This window comes from Melospiza georgiana, chromosome 26 (genome assembly GCF_028018845.1).
Source record: "Melospiza georgiana isolate bMelGeo1 chromosome 26, bMelGeo1.pri, whole genome shotgun sequence".
Classification (NCBI taxonomy): Eukaryota; Metazoa; Chordata; class Aves; order Passeriformes; family Passerellidae; genus Melospiza; species Melospiza georgiana.
Window position 1 is genome coordinate 6,393,790 of NC_080455.1, and position 18,903 is coordinate 6,412,692.

Below are 18,903 nucleotides of genomic sequence, written 5' to 3' on the forward strand. Positions count from 1 at the left end.
TGGGACACCGGCCACGGGGTCCCTCGGCGGGGGACACGTGAGAGGAGACCGGGGACCCGTTCCCGCCGCCCGGGCTGGGCTGTCCCCGCTGTCCCCGCTGTCCCCGCTGTCCCCGCTGTCCCCGGACCCCTCACGAGCGCGCCCCAACCCCAAGCCACGCCCCCGGGTCACGCCCACCAATCCTCATTGGCTGAGAGCCGGCCCCGCCCCTTCTCTGATTGGCTCCCGCCGCTCCCCGCGGTCCGGGCTGGGCGGGGCCCGGGGTCGCGATCTCGGCCGGGGGTCGCGACAGAACCCCACCCCCACCCCGTGAGTACCGGGCCCGGGGCTGGGCGGGAGCGGGAGGGCGGGAAACGGCGCCGGGGGCGTCCCGGGAGGCTCCGGGGGGGGCTCCGGGTGGTCCCGGGGGGAGTCCGGAGGTCCCCGGGGGCCGCCGGGGGGTGCGGGGGTGGTCGGGGGTCCCAAAGTCCCCGGAACACCCCAGGGACACCCCGAGAAACTCCGGGGAACAGCGCAGGGTCCCAGGGGAGCTGTCCCCCGCCGTGAGCTGCCCAAAGCCCCCCGAATCGCCCCCCGAATCCCCCCAGAACTCGTCCCCGGAGAGCGCAGGGCCGGGCCAGGGGGGACCCCAAAGGGCGGAGGGGCTGCCGGGGGTCCCGGGGGGCTGTCGGGGGTCCGGGGGGGCTGCCGGGGTCTGGATGGGCTGTCGGGGGTCCGGGGGGGCTGCCGGGGTGTGGATGGGCTGCCGGGGGTCCTGGGGGGCTGCCGGGGCTCGGTGCCCTGCCGGGGCTGCCCCGGCCGAGGCGGCGCTGACGGGCGGCACGTCCCCATCCCCAGCGCGGGATTGCGACAGACCCGTCCCGTCTGACCTCGCTGAATCACCCAAAAACCCCTCCCCGGCGCAAAGAGAGGGTGGGGATCCCAAGAGGAGCTGAGGGGAGCCGGTCCCCCCCGTCTCCTGCCAGGGGAGGAGGGCAACCCCATCCCAAAACCCCTCTCAGACCCCTCAAAACAGCCCCAAGAGCCCCCCAGAACCCGCCGGCCGCTCCCACTGCGGTGATGAGCTGGTGGCTCTCAGGGAGCAGGGGCTGGGGGGTGCTGGGGGTGTCATCCACGGGGGGGGGGGTCCCCACCAGTCTCACCCACCCACGGCCCCCCAAATCTCCCCCCGAAATCTCCCTCTCCTTGCTCCAGCCGCCGCTGCCATGTCGGCCGAGAGCGCCGCGGTGCCGGCCGAGCCCGGGCCGGACGCACAGGTACGGGGGCACGGAGGGTTCGGGGGGCTGCAGGTGGCTCTGGGGACCCCATGTCATTGTCCCCCACCCCCCCCAGAGCGTGGTGAGCCGCGTGGGCAGCCTGCCCCTGGTGAGCTGTGCCTGCGGGGCCGTGGCCGCGGCCTACGGGCGCGCCAAGGAGCGGCACCCGAGCGTGGGCTCCGTCTGCAGCGCGGCCGAGAGCGGCCTGAGGACCCTGAGAGCGGCGGCCGCCAGCGGGGCCCGGCCCCTCCTCACCCGGCTGGAGCCCCAGAGTGAGTGCGGGGCCGGGGGAACCCCAAAACTGGCCGAGGAACCAGAGAGGGAGGACCTGGTTTCACATCTCCAGTTTGTATGGGCAGTGAATAAACACAGGGCTGTGCAAGCCGGAGGGTTGGAGGGGAAGCACCCCACAGGTTTTGGGGTACCCCAAACCCTGGCCTGGCACAGCTCCTGCGAGCAGCAGGATGCTGAACTCACCTCTTTGCACATCCCCAGTTTCCACCGCCAACAAGCTGGCCTGCAGAGGGCTGGACAAGCTGGAGGAGAAGCTGCCCGTGCTGCATCAGCCCCCCGAGAGGGTAATGCCACCCAGGGGGCACGGGCAGGGCTCCGGGGTGGCTGAGCAGCGGGCACGAGCTGTCATTGAGCCGTCCCCTGCAGGTGGTGGCCGGGACCAGGGCGCTGGTGTCGGGCACGGTGAGCGGGGTGGCAGCGAGGACGCGCTCGGCGCTCGGGGCCGTGGTTGGCACCCGCGTGGGGCGGCTGCTGGCCTCGGGCGTGGGCACCGTGCTGGGCCAGTCAGAGCAGCTGCTGGATCGGTACCTCCCCGGGATGGACCGGGAGCTGGGTGAGTGCCCACCATGCCCAAACCTCCCAGTGCCAAGCCCTCCTGGGGCCCTCACCCTGGCATTGGCCGTGCATGGTGGTGGTCCCACAGCGGTGCCAGTGAGGCCACCGTGACCCCAGGCAGGGGCCAGTCCCTGTCTGAAGGACACGGGATGGCACCGGGTGAACTCTCACCTGGAAACCCAAGAGCAAATATAGTCCCGTGTGCCCGCCTGGGTATTTATAGCTTGGCACTGGGTGACATTAGCAGAGCTGGCCCCATGTCACAGCTGAGCTGACCGCAGAGGCCACCTGGCGCTCAGGGTGGCATCTCCACATGACCTGGTGGCCAAGCATCCTGTGGGTGCTCACACTGGGCTCCAGTGCCCAGCACAGGATGGCCCAGCCACGCTGCCCTCACCCCTGCTCCCACAGTGGCAGCGGCAGCAGGCACGGAGGCGACCACGGGCACGGAGGCGACCACAGGCACGGAGGCGACCACGGGCACGGAGGTGATCAGGGGCACGGAGGTAACCATGGGCACAAAGGTTACCAGGGGCACGGAGGTGGCCACAGGGACAGAGGTGACCACGGGCACGGAGGTGGCCCCGCAGGAGCGGCAGAGGCGCTGGCAGAGCTACTTTGTCCGCGTGGGCTCCCTGTCGGCCAGGCTGCCCCACCGGGCCCTGCGGCGCTCGCTGGGCGACCTGCAGCGGGCACGGCTCCGTGCCCAGCGGCTCCTGGGCCAGCTCCACCACGTCATCCGGCTGGTAAGGGTGGGGCAGGGACCGTGCCAGCCCCGTGCCGGCCCCGGGCACCCCCAGGCGTGCTCCCACCTGGCTGAACCTCCCCCCAGATCGAGGAGGGGCAGCAGGGCACGGACGGGCCCTGGCACAGCGCCCGGGAGCACCTGCACCAGCTGTGGCTGGAGTGGAGCCAGCAGGACGCGGTGCCCATGGAGGACGGCGAGGTACGGGCTGGAGGGACCGGGGGGGACAGATGGCACCATCTGGAGAGGGTGGGGACAGCGGCCATTGAGTCCCTGCAGGTGGGGACACGTGGCGAGGGGACACCTGGGGTGGGGACACCTGGAGCAGGGGTGGAGCAGCAGCCACGGAGTCCAGCTGTGGATCCATCCAGCTGTGGGTCCATCCAGATGTGGCTCCATCCAGCTGTGGGTCCATCCAGCCATGGAGTCCAGTTGTGAGTCCTTTCAGCTGTGGATCCATCCAGCTGTGGATCCATCCATCTATGGAGTCCAGCTATGGGTCCATCCAGCTGTGGGTCCATTCAGTTGTGGATCCATCTAGCAGTGGGTCCATCCAGCTACGGAGTCCAGCAGTGGGTCCATCCAGCTGTGGCTCCATCCAGCTGTGGCTCCATCCAGGCAGGGCTGGGGTCCATCCAGCAGTGGCTCCATCCAGCAGTGGCTCCATCCAGCTATGGAGTCCAGCTGTGGCTCCATCCAGCTGTGGCTCCATCCAGCCATGGAGTCCAGCTGTGGCTCCATCCAGCTGTGGCTCCATCCAGCTATGGAGTCCAGCTATGGATCCATCCAGCTGTGGGTCCATCCAGCAGTGGGTCCATCCAGCTGTGGCTCCATCCAGCTATGGAGTCCAGCTGCGGCTCCATCCAGCTGTGGCTCCATCCAGGCAGGGCTGGGGCCCATCACCCCCAGCCCCGCTGCCCTCTGCCCACCCCGCAGGTGGAGGCTCGGACTCTGGCCATGCTCCAGGGGCTCCTGCAGCAGCTCCACGCCGCCTGCTCCCACCTGGCAGCGGGCGCACGGGCGTTCCCCAGCAGCGTGCAGGAGACGGCGGCACACGTCCGGCACGGCGTGGAGGGCGTGCAGGCCTCCCTGGGCAGTGCCCGCTCCTTGCGGGAGCTGTCGGGGCCGGTGCTGGCGCGGAGCAGGGAGGCGGTGACGCGGGCACAGCTCGGCCTCGAGGGGCTGCTGGAGCACGTGGGGCAGCACACGCCCCTGCCCTGGCTCCTGGGGCCCTTCGCCCCCGCGCTGGTGGAGTACCCGGAGGACGCCCCGGTGGACATGTCCAAGTGGGAGGGCTGCGTCACCGCGGGGGGCACGCGCCGGGTGCCCGCTGCCCCCCAGCTCTGCGGCCGCCACTGAGGTGTTGCCGAGCGGGGGCACCCGCCCGGGGGCATGAGCCCCAATGCCATCAGGAACGAGGGGGTGACGGAGCTGGTGACCCGGCGTGGGAGCCCATTGCCCCTCCTGTGGGGATGGTGGCGCGTGGAGGACGCGGCGTGAGCCCGTCTGGGATCCAGCGCTGCCCTAAGCCCCGGGAATACTGGAATTTTGTGTCTTAACAGCTTCAAACCGGTTTAAAGAGGAAGAAAACAACTTTTTTGGCCTTAAAATGACTCAGAGCCTGCAGTGCTGTGGCAGAGCCGCCGTGCCGGGCTCACGGGGGGCTCTGAACGGGCGGCAGAGCCGGGGGCGCCCCCGAGGGGGCTCAATAAGGGGGTGCCAGGGTGGGACAGTGGGACGGGGTTCCCTGGGGTACTGGGACAGAGGGTGGCACAAGGTGCCAGGACACCTGGACTGGACTGTGCCCCGCGGCCGTGTGGCACTGAACTTTGTCCCACTTGTCACCGTGGAGGGGCTGGGCCGGCCCGGGGTATCCCCGACGTCACAAGCGCAGCAGGGTCACAGCACCCGCGGGGCGACACCGGGAGCTCCGGGACCGTCCATCGTCCCGCCGGGGCCAGCCTGACCAACTCCACCGGGCCAGGTGTGCGGGAGCACCGGGAGCACCGGGAGCACCGGGAGCCCCGGGCTTGGGAGGGTCGGGGCGGGTCTGTCCCGGGGATCGGTGCCACGGAGGGGCGGGGGTTCTGTGGTTCCGGGCTCGGGGTGTCACTGCAGAGCGGTCCCGGGGCTGTCCGGTCCCGGGGGGCTCAGTGCAGCCCAGTCTCGGGGATCCGGTACCGGGGGGGTCAGTGCAGCACCGACCGAGGAACGGGGGGGTCCCGGGGGGCTCAGTGCAGCCCAGTCCCGGCGGATCGGTGCCGGGGACTCGGTGCAGGCGGTTCCCGGGGGTTCGCTGCCCTCCCGTTCCCGGGGGTTCGCTACCCTCCCGTTCCCCGCCGGTCGCTGCTCCCGGTCCGCCCCGGGCCGGCCCCGCTGGGCGGCCCCGGTCACATGCGCTCGGGGCGGGCTCCGGGCTATAAAGGGCGGCGGGGAGGAGCGGGCCGAGCCCGGAGCCGAACCGAGCGGAGCAGGACCGACCCCAGCCGCCAGCGGTGAGCACGATCCGGGGCCGGCCCGCGATCCTGGTTCCGATCGCGATCCCGGTGCCGGTTCCGATCTCGATTCCGGTTTCGATCGCGATCTCGGTCCTGTTCCCGATCGCGATCCCCGTCCTGTTCCCGATGGCAATCCCGCTCCCGCTCCCGGTCTCAATCCCGGTCCCGATCGCGATCCCGGTTCCGATCCCGCCTGTGATCCCGACCGTGGTCCCGGTCCCGGTCCCCCGGACCCCCCTGTTCCGGGATTTCCCAACCGCGTGGGAGCTGCCCCGTTCCGGGGGCGGTAACGTGGGGCAGGAGGGGCAGGAGGGGGCGCTGGGGGGGCCTGGCCCCGCTCACGGTCCCGTCTGTGCCCCCAGACCCACCATGGCCACCAGCGAGCCCACGCCGGCGCAGCCCAAGGCAGAGGAGCAGCAGGTGAGTGCGGGCAGGGCGGGGGATTTGGGGACAACCCACGGGGTCCCTGTTTGGAGCCGGGGATCGGGGTTCTCCCACCCTCCGATGGGCTTGGAGAGCCACGGGAGCGCCCCCAAAACTACCCCCGGGCTGGTGGGAACACGCACCACACCCTGTGAGATTTGGGGGTCCCTCAGCCCCACGCTCACGCTGAGCCCTTGCGGCCCCCAGAGCATCGGGACACGCGTGGCCAACCTGCCCCTGGTGAGCTCAGCTTACGACATGGTGTCCTCCGCCTACACCTGCACCAAGGAGAGCCACCCCTACGTGCGCTCCGTCTGCGATGTGGCTGAGAAGGGCGTGAGGACGCTGACGGCGGCAGCGGTGAGCGGGGCCCAGCCCCTCCTCACCCGGCTGGAGCCCCAGAGTGAGTGCAGCGAGAGGGGCAGCGCCCCATGGGGATGGGGGACCCCAAAAGTGGCTCTCACTGAGCTCTCGTGAGGAGCCAGGAGAGGCGGGACCTGGTTTTGTGTCTCTGGTTTGTGTGGCTGAGGGGTAAAGAGCTGGAGAAGCTGGAAGATGTGGGGGCAGCACACCCTGAGTTTTGGGGTGATGGAAAATTGGGCCTGGCAGATCTCCTGCAGGGCAGCAGGGCGCTAAACCCACCTCCTCTTCCAATTCCAGTTTCTTCCGCCAATGAATTGGCCTGCAAAGGGCTGGACAAGCTGGAGGAGAAGCTGCCCATCCTGCAGCAGCCCCCCCAGAAGGTACCAGGGTGGGCTGGGCTGGGCTGGGGAGCACACCTGGGCCCCCCCCAGTGCTTAACAGAGCTTTGTGTGTCTGCCCAGATCGTCTCAGACACCAAACTGCTGGTGACCTCCACGGTGACGGGGGCCAGGGATGTGCTGACCAGCACCGTGGCCGGGGCCAGGGATGCAGTGTCCAGCAGAATGGCTGGGGCTAAAGATGCAGTGTCCAGCACGGTGTCTGGGGCCAGGGATGCAGTGTCCAGCACGGTGTCTGGGGCCAGGGATGCAGTGGCCGGAGCCAGGGATGCAGTGTCCAGCACCGTGACCGGGGCCAAGGACGCGGTGGCCAGCCGAGTGACCGGTGTGATGGACATGACCAAGGGGGCAGTGCAGGGTGGCGTGGAGATGACCAGGTCAGCGGTCAGCAGCGGTGTCAGCACCGTGGGCCAGATGGTGGCCAGCAGGGTGGACTCCGTGCTGGGCAAGTCGGAGGAGCTGGTGGACCATTACCTGCCCATGACAGATGGGGAGCTGGGTGAGCGGCTGATCCCAACCCTACAGGAGGGTGGGCAGAGCCTGGGCAGAGCAGGGGAGGCTCTGAGGGGTGCTGATGGTGCTGCTGCACCCCCTGAGCAGCTCCCGTCCCACAGCCCAGCTGGCCACGGCCGTGGAGGGCTTCGGGCCGGAGCAGCAGCGGCAGCAGCAGAGCTACTTCGTGCGCCTGGGCTCCCTGTCCAGCAAGGTGCGGCAGCGAGCGCTCCAGCACTCCCTGAGCAAACTGCAGAGCTCCCGCCAGAGCTGCCAGGACCTGCTGGCCCAGCTCCAGCGCACCCTCGACCTGGTAAGACCCGGCCCCGTGCCCCCTGTGCCACCCCGGGGTGTGCCCCCGTGGTGCCCTCACCCAGCCGGGCTGTGCCCCTCTGCCAGGTGGAGACCCTGAAGCAAGGCGTGGACCAGAAGCTGCAGGGAGGGCAGGAGAAGCTGCAGCAGCTGTGGCTGGAGTGGAGCAAGAAGCAGCCGGATGGTGGCAAGGACCAGGTGCCACCGGAGGTAGGAGCGGGGCACGGGGTGCCCGGGGTGACCAAGGCGTCCCCAGGGCCTCACCCGCCGTGTCCCCCCGCAGGCGGTGGAGTCGGGCACGGTGAGCATGCTGCAGGGCCTGAGCCAGCAGCTGCAGAGCTCCTGCCAGCCGCTGGTGAGCAGCCTGCAGGGCCTCCCCGCCGCCGTGCAGGACAAGGCGGGGCAGGTGCGGCACAACGTGGAGGGGCTGCGGGCGGCGCTGGGCTCGCTCCGCTCCCTGCAGGACGCGACGGGCCCCGTGCTGGCCCGGGCCCGCGACCACGCCGCCCAAGCCCGGCTGCTGATGGACGAGCTGGTGGAACAAGTGGCCTTCAACACCCCCCTGACGTGGCTGGTGGGACCCTTCGCCCCCTCGGGCAAGCGCCCGGTGGAGCCGGAGGCGGAGTAGCGATGCTGGGCTGCTTCCCTCCCCAGAAAGCCTCGTTGGGAGTCTTTGCTACACGCCCCTCACCTTGTGCCTGTCTCTGTGGGGACCCTCCTGCCTGCCCCAGCTCTGTCACTTGTCCCCTTGCTGGGGACCTGCAGTTGTGTGCCTTGGCTGCCCCAAGTGCCTCTTGGGGGTCCCCCGTGTCCTCGGTGCCTTCAGACTCTCACCCTTGTAGGGTCACAACAGCACAAGCAGCAATAAACTCTGGTTAGTTTTGCACTCGACTGAGGTTTCTTTGGGGGTGTGGGAGGGAGGAATTGGGCTCTGGAGGAACAACCCCCTCCCCAGGAGCTGGGGACCCCCATGTCCTGAGCCCCCACTCCCCAGCCTGTCCCTGCCCCTGGGAGGAGAGGAGCTGACAGTGGGATCAGGAGCGGGGTCCTGGAGGGAACCTCCCACTTCCAGCACTTGGGCAAGAGGCACTGGGGATGGTTTGGGCTTTGTTTAGGTCTTGTTTACGGAGCGAGTGTGAAATCAGCCCTGGAAAAAGCCAAAGCCGAGTGTCCCCAGGGCAGAGTTACTGCAGCCTGCAGGGGAGGGGGGTCGGGGCATCCTCGCCCGGGGCTCGGGCACAAAGAGCAGGCGGCGCCGGGCGGGGCCGGGAGCTCTTTATTGGACTCTGACAAAAGCTCGGGAGCCTTGCAACACAGCAAAACCACTGAGCTGCTGCCCAGCAGGGGCAGGATGGTGCCAGGCTCACACCCTTTTCACCCTTATTTTACCCCAAGGAGTTGGTGCCCAGCCCTGCTGCCACTCCTGGGGCAGAGGGATCCAATTCCAGCAGCTGCCTCTGGATGGAGAGAGGATTGTGATGGTGGGGAAAGGGGCTTGGAGCAGCTCCTGAGTGCCTGACCCTGGTCAGAGGGAATTTGGGGATCCATGGGGTGTTCTCCAGCCCTGGGCAGGGGGTTGAGGTTCTCCCCTCGTCCCAGCCTCAAGAAAGACACACTGGGGGTCCTTGTGCTTTTCATTAGAAAACCCTTTATATTCATTTCATGTCGGTTGAAATCACAAGAAATTAGGTAGGAGGGGAAAAAAAAAAACAAAAAACAAAACGAAAATTAAAAACAGGGGAGGGGGGAGGGGACAAATACAGACACCAGCACAGCCCCCCCGCGGGTGCTGCCTCCGCAGGGACGGGACACGGGACACGGGACACGACCAAGGACATCGGCTACGGTGGGACAGAGGGAAGTGACTCAGGCAGGAGATGAGGCAGAGGCTGCTCTCCCTTCACAGCCTCTCCTCCTCCTCCTCCTCCACGTGGGAGCTGCTTCCTCAGCTCTCCTCCTCCTCCTCATCCGCAGCCTCCAACTCCCCGCGAGCTCGCTCCGGCCCGGCCTTGGGATAGTCCTGGACACTGCTGGGGGAGAGCAGGGGCAGGGAGAGCTCAGCCCCACGCCCCTCTGCCTCCCCTGGCCCCTCTCCCACATCCCAGCTCCTTGCCAAGCTGGGAGAACCCTTTCACAACCCACAGGATGTCCCCAAACGATCCCTGCAGCCCCCAGCCCCCCACACTCACTTGTTGTGGGGCTCCTCTGTGGGTGCCTCCAGCTCCACAGCTCCTGGCCCTTGGCTCTTGTCCTTCTCCTCTGTGCCCTCTGACTTTTGGGACAGGGATTCTCCATTCACAGGACCTGACAGGTCTGAAGGGAAGAGAGAGAGGCTCAGGCTCTTGGACCCCCTCGTGGACTGAGGATCCATGACCACAGACACGGGTGGACCCCAGTACTGGCCTGACCCCCACAGCTGCAGGAAGGGCCCCAAAACCTCCATCCCCCAGCCCAGAGACACCATCAGGGTGGATTTTCCCTGTCAGTTCCTCTGGGAAGGCTCTTGCAGCATCACCAGGACGGCCCCAGGCAGAGACCTGGCTCCGAGGGTGGAAGATCCCAGTCACCACTCCCTGTGCAACAGCCTGAGCCAGTGTCCAAGGACATCTCCACATTCCTCCATGCCTGGACCAGAGCTCAGGCTGGCAGGGAGGAGCTGTCCTGAGCCAAAAAGCAGCAGGGGAGGCCCCCAGAGCCCGGGCGTGGGGTTTGAGGTTTGCCCTCTGCTCTCACTGCATTCACCATCCAACCCTTTCCCTCTCCTGGCACTGCAGCAAAGCAGGGCCTGGAGGTGCTGATCCCTCCACCACGAGGCCAAGAGCCACCTCCCCATGTCCTGTGTCCCCAGCAGGACAGGGCATGCCCCGAGGAGGGGGCTGTGACCTGCCCAGACAGGGCAGGGATGCTCAGGGATGCCCAGGAACGTTACCAGCATTTGTCTCCTCTTCCCCCTTCTCATTCCGTGTCTCTGCTCCCGACAGCTTCTCCTGGCCCTTCTCTGCCTCCCCCTTGTCCTTCTCAGGCCCAGCTTTGTTGGCTTTCTGCATGGATTCCATCTTTGGTCCCAGCACACGCGACTTCAACCGGGTGTAGACTTCGGCCGCCTTTTCCATCACGTCCTTGTTGGCTTTGTAGCGCCGGATCTGCCCCGGGAGGAGGAGGAGGAGGAGGAGGAGGAGGAGGGAGCCCCTTAGAGCTGGGCCAGGCAGGCTCCCTGCTCGCCCCAGGGAGGCCTCAGCCCTCTGCTCTACCTTCTTGAGTGTAGCCACCACATCCGTGTGCTTCTGGAGGATGTGGGAAGTGACCTGCAGCGTGCCCAGCTCCTCGAGCGCGTTCAGACACCGCTTGATGTCCTGCAGGGGTGGCAGCGGGGTCAGGAGCTGCCCTGGGGGCACCTGGGGCCTCCCAGCACCCCCAAAGGGAGGAGGAGGAGCATTCCTGGGCACCACAGCAGGGCAAGCATGAGCAGGAATGTCCCAGGCCGGGCACTCACCGGGTTATCCACCTTCAGCGCAAACTTGATCTCGCTGTGAAGTTTCTGCAGTTTCTCCTCCACTGTGGGCTCTGGAGCAGACAGAGAGACACAGCTCGAGATGTCAGGGCACCAGCAGAGCCCAGGGTCTGCTCTGGGGCCTGGAATCACTCCCAGGCAGGGCTTTGTGTCCTCCTGCACTTTCAAAGCTGAGCTCAGCCCCAGGAATGTCTCTGGAGAGGATGTGCCAAGACAGGGAGGGGATGCAGGGAAGTGATCAAAGCAGTGCTGGGAAAAACCCTGGCACGACCTCACTGATCCCTCCCTGTCCCAGGGATGGGGGAACCAACCCTGAAGCCCTCTCCTCTCTCTCCTCCCCTCTGTGATGGGAAGCAGTGGGTTTCTCACCCTTTTTCTTCTCCACCCTCCTTTCAGGGATCGGGTCGGATTTCTTCCGGCCTCGTTCCACTTTGAGAGGTCTGCGTGAAGGGAAGGAAAAAGGGAAGATGGCTGTGGTGATCCCTCTGCCCAGCACTGGGCTAACAAGGGGGATGGCACTGGCTGGAGCATCCAAGACCCCTCCACGCTGGTCACAGCTCCCCTGTGCCCCAGCTTCCCAGGAATGCAGACAGGAAAAGCCCCACGAGAAAGAAAACACCACGAGCGTCATCCTGGTAACCCCCAACAGCTCCTGCAGCCCCTTCAGCTCAGGAGGAGGGGAGGAACAGGCCCGGCCCCTCTGCAGGTGCTGCAGCCCCAGGAGCCCCATGCCCACCCCGGGGTGCCAGGGCTGGAGCTGTGCAGGACCAGCCCCATTGCCAGGAGGGAAGGGGAGGGAGCGAGGTGTGGAAATGCTGACTTGTTCCGTGGCTTCTCCTCTGCTCGGCCCCTCTTCTCCTTCTGGCTTGGTTTCCTTGACAACTCCGAGGGCTGTTTCTTCGCCGGCTTCTTTACCTTGGAGGAGAGAACAATGCAGGGAGAGCAGCAGAGCCCTCCCTGCTGCAGCACAGACAGAGCCACAGCCACGCCACAATGGCACCTGTGGCCACCCCATTGCCATGGCACAGCATCACCCCATGGCACACAGTCACCCTACATGCTCCCAAAAGCTCCAGGGAGACAGTGCAGCAAACCCCCTGACTGTGGTGGAAGAGCATCTTGGAGATCACAGAATGGTTTGGGCTGGGAGGGAACACAAAGCTCACCCCGCCCCACCCGTGTCATGGGCAGGGACACAGGGACACCTTCCACTGTCCCAGGGTGCTCCAAACCCTGTGCAACCTGGTCTTGGACACTTCCAGGGATGGAGCAGCCACAGCTGCTCTGGGCACCCTGTGCCAGATGTGAGACCCACAGCTGGATGAGGCATCCTGGGCCAGGGGAAGAGCTCCCACTCCACGGATGGATACAACCCTTCCCAACACCACGTGGGCAGCTGCAGGCTAACCCAGGACCACTCCTGCAGGTCCCTGATGGCCTGACAGGGAGGTGACAGATTGTCCATCCACCCCAGGCCCCACAGCTCTGCACTCACCTCCTTCTCCTGCTCCAGCTCAGAGTCCGAGGAGGACGGAGCCTTGGCCCGGCCCCTCCGGCCCTTTTTGGCCGCTTCATCCTCGGCGCTGCTGTCCGAGTCCGAGTGCACCTCCTCGCCCTTCTCTGCCTTCTCCTTCCTCTTCTCCTTCTCCTCCTTCTCCTGCTCCCGGAGCCGCCGGATCTCCTCCTCCTGCTCCCTCTTCCTCTTCTCCTCCAGCTCCCGCCGCCGCTCCTCGTCGCGCCTCTTCCACTCGCTGATGCGATCCACGTCGCTGTCGCTGTCACTGCCAGGACAGGGCAGGCTGGGACCCCTGCGTGACCCCCGGCCCAGCCCGAGGGTGGCACTGTCCCTGCTGAGCTCACCTGTCACTGCTGGAGCTGCTGGGGACACGCTCTGGCTTCGGTTTCCTGCCCCGGGGCTTGGGAGGGGGTTTCTCAGCTGCAAGACAACAGGGACACGTTCAGCAGGAGCCCTGCAGGTCTATCTGTTAAAGCAGCCCCGAGCTCCAGAAGCAGAGGGGCTCTAGGATGTGCCCAGGATTTGGGATGGAGCCCCAGAGCCTTGGGAATGCCACAGTCCCGTGCTGAGGTGGTGGCAGGAGCAGGAGGAGCCCCAGGGTACCTGGCTTGCGGCCCCGTGGCGCCTTTTTCACCGACACATCCGAGTCCGAGTCCGAGTCCGACTTGGTCATGTCCATGGTGGCATTGCCCATCTCCAGATCCGAGTCCACTTTGGAGTCAGAGTCAGAGCCAGACTCCACTTTCTGCAGGCAGAGAGCAGGGCTGGGATGGAGGGTGGCTGTGGGGTGGCACTGCCCCAGCCCCAGCAACACCCCCAAACCCAGCACCCAGAGCCCCCACAGGTCACCAAGTGCTCAGTGAGGTCCCTCCAGGTGCTCCAGCCCAGGACACAGCCCCGTCACTCCCCCCTCCCCACAGTGCAGACCCTGGCTCCTCTCCAGCCTTCCTCAGATTTGGGGTCCTTTACCTTCTTCTTCCTCCCCGCTGCTGGCATCCTGCGTGGAGCCCTGGCCACTGGCTTCTTTTCAGGAGTGAAATCCTGGAGGAAAACAGGAATATGAGGAAATGTGGAACAGTGTCACCATGGAATCAAGCCAGTCAGGTTCCCTCCAGCCTCTGCCCCACTCCCATAAGGATGTTCTCCCCACAACCCTCCCAGTGTATCCCAAAATCCTCTCACCTGGTCACTGTTTTTTTCCGACTCAGAAGATGTTTCTGAGTTCTCCTCTTCTGTGACAGAGGGGCTGCCCTGATCCAAGTCACTGGAGGATTTCCGAGGCCGTTTTGTCACAGGCATCTGGCAAAGGAGAGGTGACAAGGTGAGAGAAGCCCATTCCTTCTCCATCCTCCCTGGAAAGCAAATGCTTCCTGGGAAGGGCTTTCTCCAACTCTTCCCAACGGGCCCTGCAAGAGCTGCACTCACATCTGCAGCCCTGGATCCTCCTCCAAGCTGCAAACCCAGCCAGGATAGGCATCCCACAGGCACCATGAGACAGCTGCGAGACCCCCAAACCACGCTGAGCCCCATTTCCCACTGGAGAACCCAGAGGCAGTTGGTTTCTCCATCACTTCTGCTGAGGTGGCTTCAAGGCAAGCTCCGTGATGGAGCCACAGTGTCCCCTGGCTGGGCCACCCTCCTGTCCCCAGCCCACACTCACTTTCATGGCCAGGGATTTCCTCTTGAGCCCGCTGTGGTCGCTGCCTCGCTCCGAGTCCTCGTCGCTGTCCACCTTGTCCGTGGGCCCCGGGGCCATGGCAGAGTCGTCGTCGTCGTCCCCGGGGTCGCTGCCCGCCATGGGGTCGTTGTCGGGGACATCGCTGTCCGAGGAGCTCGCGGGCTAAAGGCAGCAGAGGACAGCGGGGTTAGGGGGGCTCTGGGGCATTTGGGGGGCCAGGAGAGGGCAGAGAGGGGGGCACCAAGGGTGGGGAGTGGAGGAGGGCAGAGCTGGGAGTGCAGAGCAGCGCAGGGCAGCCTCCCCTCCCAGCACGGATCCCTGCGGAGCAGCCCCGGATAACGGCACCGACCCTGCCTGGGGAGCGCTGCCCCCTTCCCACAGCCCCACAGAGAGCACCAGTGACACACTGCTGGCATGCTGCTGCCTCACTGCCCTCTGCCCCCCGTCCTCACGCCCTGCCAAAACCCCTGGAGCAGCCTGGAGCTGGGAGCAGAGCCCAGCCCTCCTCTGCCCTGACGGCGCCAGACAAGCCGGGGTGCCCGGGTTCAGCCTCTCCTTCCACCTCCACTCGGATCAGGCCTCTTCCTGTGCTCCTCACACACTTTCCCCATGGGAAAGGTCCACACAAGGAGTCCAGGTGCTCTTCCCACAGGGATCTCCTGTGTCCTGCTCCCTGAAGGTCTTCTTGTTTCTCCAGGTTCCTCGCACAGGACATCACACCCCAACTTCATCTTCTGGGCTGCTCCTCTGTGTGTGGCAGCACTGACATTCCCAGAGCTGAGTTCTTCCAGCTGCTGGGAAGCCTCTCCTCATCCTTGGCTGTGTCTGGCACCTCGCTTCACTCAGGTCTCAAAGCCAAGGAAACTTCAGTGTCTTCTCCTGCTCCTTTTGCCCACAGGATGCAGTGGGTGTTGGTGAACCCTCAGCCTTGCTGGGTCCCTCATGGGTCCCTGATGGGAGTTCCCAGCAGATTTCTGGCCATGGCAGGTGGTGCCTCCCTCACCATCACCAATCTCCAGGTTTTCAAGCACCTCCACAGCTTCACCTTACCCTACATCCAGTTTTGGGTGGAACATTTCCCAATCCCTGCCCCTCAAACCAGACCCTCACTCCTGCCCGGCCATGGCACTGCCTGGGGGGCTCATTCCCTGCACCTGCTGACCTCCAGGGACCACCAGGATCTTGCTGCCCAACCTACAAACCTTCCTCTGCCTCTTCAGCCCCACGGCCTACAAAGCTGACGCCTCCTGTGATGATCTTTACAGAATAAACTGGATCCCAATTATGGTCATGAGATGCTCCTACAAGAAGTTGACAAAGAGCTGTTCCCTGGCCCAGCTCGCTCCAAATCCTGCTGGAGGGCTCAGGAACCTCAGGAATGGATGGAGAAGGGGACTTCCCAACAGTCCACAAGCAGATCCAGGAGCCAGGGACAAGCAAGCCTCAAGTTCTTGCTCTGACAACAAAATCTCCGTGATTTTGGGCAAGCAGCACAAAGCACAACCCCAGTTCCACAGTGACAACGGGGCAGAAGCGCCTTCCTCCAGAGCAAGTGGGAACTTCCAGTGCTCCTGGAAGCCTGAGGGAAACCCCTCCATGGAGGAAGATGAGGAGAGCAGACTCCCTGAGGAAGGGAGAGGGCAGGCAAGCAGAGGGCAGCTAATTCCACCCCAAGGAAGCCAAGCTGGAAGCTGGAAGCAATCGGCACAGCAGCGAGGAGAAGCAGAGACAGGAGGAGCGACTCGGGGGGACTGAGGGGCCGCAGCCCCAGGCCCTGCCCAGCCCACACTCACCGCAGGGGCACTGTAACTGGCGTGGGGGTTGTTCTGGATTTCCCACAAGCCCTCGTTGAAGCCTTTTCTCTTGTTTGGTTTCCCGTATTTGTCTTTGTATTTTTCGTAAGGGAACAGATCTTTAGGGCCCAAGAAGGCGCTGGAGAGAGACAAAGCAGAGGTGAGGCCGGAGCGGAGGCAGAGCCCGGCGGGGGGAGCGAGGCAGCGCTTACGTCTCGTGGGTGCCGAAGAAGAAGATGGGGTACTTGTTCGGGGGGGGTTTCACGGCGCCGTCCGCGATGTCATCGATCTGAAAGGAAACCCAAAGCACCAGGAGGTCAGAGACAGCCGTGACGCGTCCTCAGCCCCGGCAAGCGGCGTCGGGTCCGGCACCCGCTTGGAGCCAAGCGCGGCAGGAAAGCACCCGGACGGGGCCCTGGCTACGGGTCCGAGTCCCTGCGGGGTTTCTACCAGAGAAACGGGAAGGATCCGGCACCGAGGTCTTGTGGGCAACGCGGGCCTTGTGCTACTCCCCCGGGGTCGGTGGCCGGGCCCGGCAGCGCGGGCGGGGGCGATGGACGAGCGGCCGCAGGGTCCGTCCTGGCTGCAGGCCCCGCTGCCGGCCAGACACCCCCGTCTTCTGTGCTCCGGGCGTCTGGGCCGTGGGCAGGGAGAGCCTCGGGGTGAGCAGGGGGTGCTGGGGAGGTCTTCGGGGCGGGGGGACCCTTCCCCAGAAAGCAAGCGAGCTAAAGCAGAGGGGCTGTCCTGGCGGGAGCGGCAGTCCCGGTCTCTCGGCGAGGTGCAGCCAAGCGGTGTCAGCTCCGGCCCCCTGAGCTCCCCGAGCCCGCACGGTTCCACCTGCCAGTCTCTTCCCATCCGAGGGCAGTGTGGGAACCTGCCGTGCCCTCGCTGCTCCCCACAGAGCCCCCAAGCACCCCCCAGCTGAGCACATCCCAAAGCAGCTCCCGCTGTCGTGGAGCACCGCGGCACGACGCTGTCACCCGGCCGGTGGCACCAGCTGTCCCCCTCCCCAAAGGCTGCAGCATCCCAAATAACCCCCCCAAAGCGCAGCAGCACCCGCTAATCCCGCACCGTGAGCGCTCACAGCAGCCTCCCGTCCATGTCACACAGTGTCCTCACAGTGTCCCCTCGCTGTCCCCAACAAGGGACAGAAGCCCAGGCCCCCCAGTGCAGTGCTGAGCTCCCATCCCGACATGAGTTCCCATAGGGGATCTCTGAGCCGGTGCTGGACCCCAATCCCAGCACAGCCGCTCATGTGGGGTCCCCATTCCGGTACAGGACACCCCATTCCAGTACTGGGCCCCCATGCCAGTGGAGGGGCTGGAATGGGAGCTCCCATCCCAGAACGGGACACCCCGCACCGGTACCGGGCCCCATCCCAGTACAGGACATCGCAATCCGGTACAGGTGCTGGGGGGTGACCCCACATCCCGGTCTGTGTGCTGGGACGGGTCCCTCAGGCCACCACCGGCTCCGTGACAGACACCGACCTGGGTCCCCCGTCCCGAACGGGACACCCATCTGCAGCCGGTACAGAGCCTCCTATCCCGGTACAGGTACCGTTACAGCATGTCCACCCCGGTACCAGCTCCCCGTCCCCGTACGGGTCCCGTTATGGCATCTCCATCCCGGTACGTGTTCCCACACCGGTACCGTGCCCCCATCCCGGTGCGGGATCCCCATCCCGGTACAGGTACCGTTATGGCATCTCCATCCCGGCAGGGGCCTCCGCTCCGGGGACAAGGCTCGGTACGCGTCCCCATCACGTCTCGGGTACCCCCTCCCGATCCCGCCCCCATCCCGGTCCGGGACCCCCGCCCCCCTCCCGCTCCGTCCCCCCGCGGCGCGGCCCCGCGGTCTCACCCGGGCCGGCCAGTGCGGGTAGCCCTTCATCTTGGCGAAGACGAGGTCCCCGGGTTTGAAGCTGTGTGGCATGGCGGCACCGGGGGGCGCGGCGGGCGCGGGGGGCACCGGGCGCGGGCAGGCCCAGCCCAGGCCGCGGCAGCACCGGGCAGGCGGCGGGGGCGGCCCGCACCGCACGGCACGCAGGATGTCCCGCCCTCGGTCGCGACCGCGCCGCCCATTGGCTCCACCGCACGTCGCTCAGTCTACCCGACCAATAGGAGCGAGGCGGTGGCTCGGCGGGATAACGGGATTGGGCCGCGCCGCCGGAGGCGCCGAAGCGGGGGGCGCTGGGGGGCGGGGGGGCGATGGGGATGGGGACAAGGCCGGAGGGGGGACAGGGATGGGGACAAGGATTGGAATTGGGACCCATAGGGGGGCTGGGGACTATGGGAGGGTGACAGCGCTTAGGGGGACAAGGGTGTGGGGACAGGGTCAGGGCTATGGGTGGGACAAACGCTGATCCTGCCCCATCCACTGCCCCCAGCTCAGCCCCCAGCCTGGAGATGTGGCTCCTGGCCCTGGGGCCATCCTGGGACTCCAAACTCATTCTGGACAGCTGAGGGTGGTGGGTGGCCATGTCTCTGGCCCAGGACAGGGCCACCAGGAGAGTCACTGGGGCCTCATGGGGGGAATCTGACCCAGCGGGTTCCAAAGTCGGGCTGAGCCTGGCTAAGCTGGAGCAAACACTGTGCAGCTGGCCTGGGAGCTGCACTGGGGCTTAACCCGCTTTTAACCCAAACTGGCTTCTCTGCAAGGTCATGGAAAGGAAAACAGTCCCTGCCCACACTGGGCTGCAAAACCCAAACCACAGCCCTGATTCTGGGGAGAAACTCCTTATTCCCGGGGGCTTGGGGGGAGGTGTGTGAGGAGGGAAAATCGTGAAGGTGCTGCGGGGGTGTTGGGAGTGCTCCCTGTCACACTGTGAGTGAGGCCTCGCTCCTGCCAGGCTGTGCCACGTCCCTGCTGTGCCACATCCCATCCATGCTGCATCCTGACCATGCCACATCCAGTCCGTGCCATATTCTGGCCTTGCCGTGCCCCAGCTGTGCCGTGTCCCAGCTGTGCCGTGTCCCAGCTGTGCCACATTTCGGGCTGTGCCACATCCTGGCCGTGCTGTATCCCAGCTCTGCCACATCCCAGCAGCGTCAGGGCTCTCTCTGTACA

General features: G+C 65.9%; 3 protein-coding genes across 6 annotated transcripts; 2 read left to right on the top strand and 1 right to left on the bottom strand.

The window, feature by feature from the left end:
* The first annotated feature begins 1,166 nt into the window (after window positions 1-1,166).
* On the top strand, window positions 1,167-4,444 carry LOC131093762 (perilipin-3-like). Its single transcript, XM_058041086.1, has 7 exons — window positions 1,167-1,256; window positions 1,333-1,528; window positions 1,752-1,834; window positions 1,917-2,103; window positions 2,517-2,851; window positions 2,938-3,051; window positions 3,787-4,444. Exons 1-7 carry the CDS (start codon window positions 1,206-1,208, stop codon window positions 4,207-4,209), a joined length of 1,389 nt encoding a protein of 462 aa, XP_057897069.1. The 5' UTR covers window positions 1,167-1,205; the 3' UTR covers window positions 4,210-4,444.
* Window positions 4,445-5,262: 818 nt separating this feature from the next.
* LOC131093749 (perilipin-3-like) lies at window positions 5,263-8,210 on the top strand. The gene is made up of 8 exons (XM_058041064.1): window positions 5,263-5,345; window positions 5,711-5,768; window positions 5,979-6,174; window positions 6,432-6,514; window positions 6,596-7,031; window positions 7,147-7,337; window positions 7,424-7,546; window positions 7,620-8,210. Exons 2-8 carry the CDS (start codon window positions 5,718-5,720, stop codon window positions 7,962-7,964), a joined length of 1,425 nt encoding a protein of 474 aa, XP_057897047.1. The 5' UTR covers window positions 5,263-5,345; window positions 5,711-5,717; the 3' UTR covers window positions 7,965-8,210.
* A 751-nt stretch (window positions 8,211-8,961) lies between these two features.
* HDGFL2 (HDGF like 2) lies at window positions 8,962-17,829 on the bottom strand. 4 transcript variants are annotated; one of them, XM_058041053.1, is made up of 16 exons: window positions 17,698-17,829; window positions 16,047-16,123; window positions 15,835-15,973; window positions 14,024-14,203; window positions 13,546-13,662; window positions 13,333-13,404; window positions 12,967-13,108; window positions 12,708-12,783; window positions 12,343-12,628; window positions 11,668-11,762; window positions 11,217-11,287; window positions 10,830-10,900; window positions 10,588-10,689; window positions 10,266-10,479; window positions 9,526-9,649; window positions 8,962-9,363 (listed from the first exon to the last, which is right to left on the bottom strand). In XM_058041053.1, the coding sequence occupies exons 1-16, from the start codon at window positions 17,767-17,769 to the stop codon at window positions 9,282-9,284; spliced, it is 1,920 nt and encodes a 639-aa protein (XP_057897036.1). In that variant the 5' UTR covers window positions 17,770-17,829; the 3' UTR covers window positions 8,962-9,281. The 4 variants fall into 4 exon arrangements, with proteins under 4 accessions (XP_057897036.1, XP_057897035.1, XP_057897038.1 ...); XM_058041052.1 differs by having other exon boundaries at window positions 8,962-9,366; XM_058041055.1 differs by lacking the exons at window positions 15,835-15,973; window positions 16,047-16,123.
* Window positions 17,830-18,903: the final 1,074 nt, after the last annotated feature.

What these genes read in the sequence shown, in the direction of transcription:
- LOC131093762 (XM_058041086.1), top strand. Translation starts at nt 1,206, where the DNA reads ATGTCGGCCGAGAGCGCCGCGGTGCCGGCCGAGCCCGGGCCGGACGCA. An exon ending in AGCCCGGGCCGGACGCACAG is followed by an intron (nt 1,257 to 1,332) that starts GTACGGGGGCAC and finishes CACCCCCCCCAG; the next exon opens with AGCGTGGTGAGCCGCGTGGG. An exon ending in CACCCGGCTGGAGCCCCAGA is followed by an intron (nt 1,529 to 1,751) that starts GTGAGTGCGGGG and finishes GCACATCCCCAG; the next exon opens with TTTCCACCGCCAACAAGCTG.
- LOC131093749 (XM_058041064.1), top strand. Translation starts at nt 5,718, where the DNA reads ATGGCCACCAGCGAGCCCACGCCGGCGCAGCCCAAGGCAGAGGAGCAG. An exon ending in CACCCGGCTGGAGCCCCAGA is followed by an intron (nt 6,175 to 6,431) that starts GTGAGTGCAGCG and finishes TTCCAATTCCAG; the next exon opens with TTTCTTCCGCCAATGAATTG. An exon ending in AGGACCAGGTGCCACCGGAG is followed by an intron (nt 7,547 to 7,619) that starts GTAGGAGCGGGG and finishes GTCCCCCCGCAG; the next exon opens with GCGGTGGAGTCGGGCACGGT.
- HDGFL2 (XM_058041052.1), bottom strand. Translation starts at nt 17,769, where the DNA reads ATGCCACACAGCTTCAAACCCGGGGACCTCGTCTTCGCCAAGATGAAG. An exon ending in ACCCGCACTGGCCGGCCCGG is followed by an intron (nt 16,124 to 17,697) that starts GTGAGACCGCGG and finishes GTTTCCTTTCAG; the next exon opens with ATCGATGACATCGCGGACGG. An exon ending in CAGCGGGGAGGAAGAAGAAG is followed by an intron (nt 13,109 to 13,332) that starts GTAAAGGACCCC and finishes CTCTGCCTGCAG; the next exon opens with AAAGTGGAGTCTGGCTCTGA.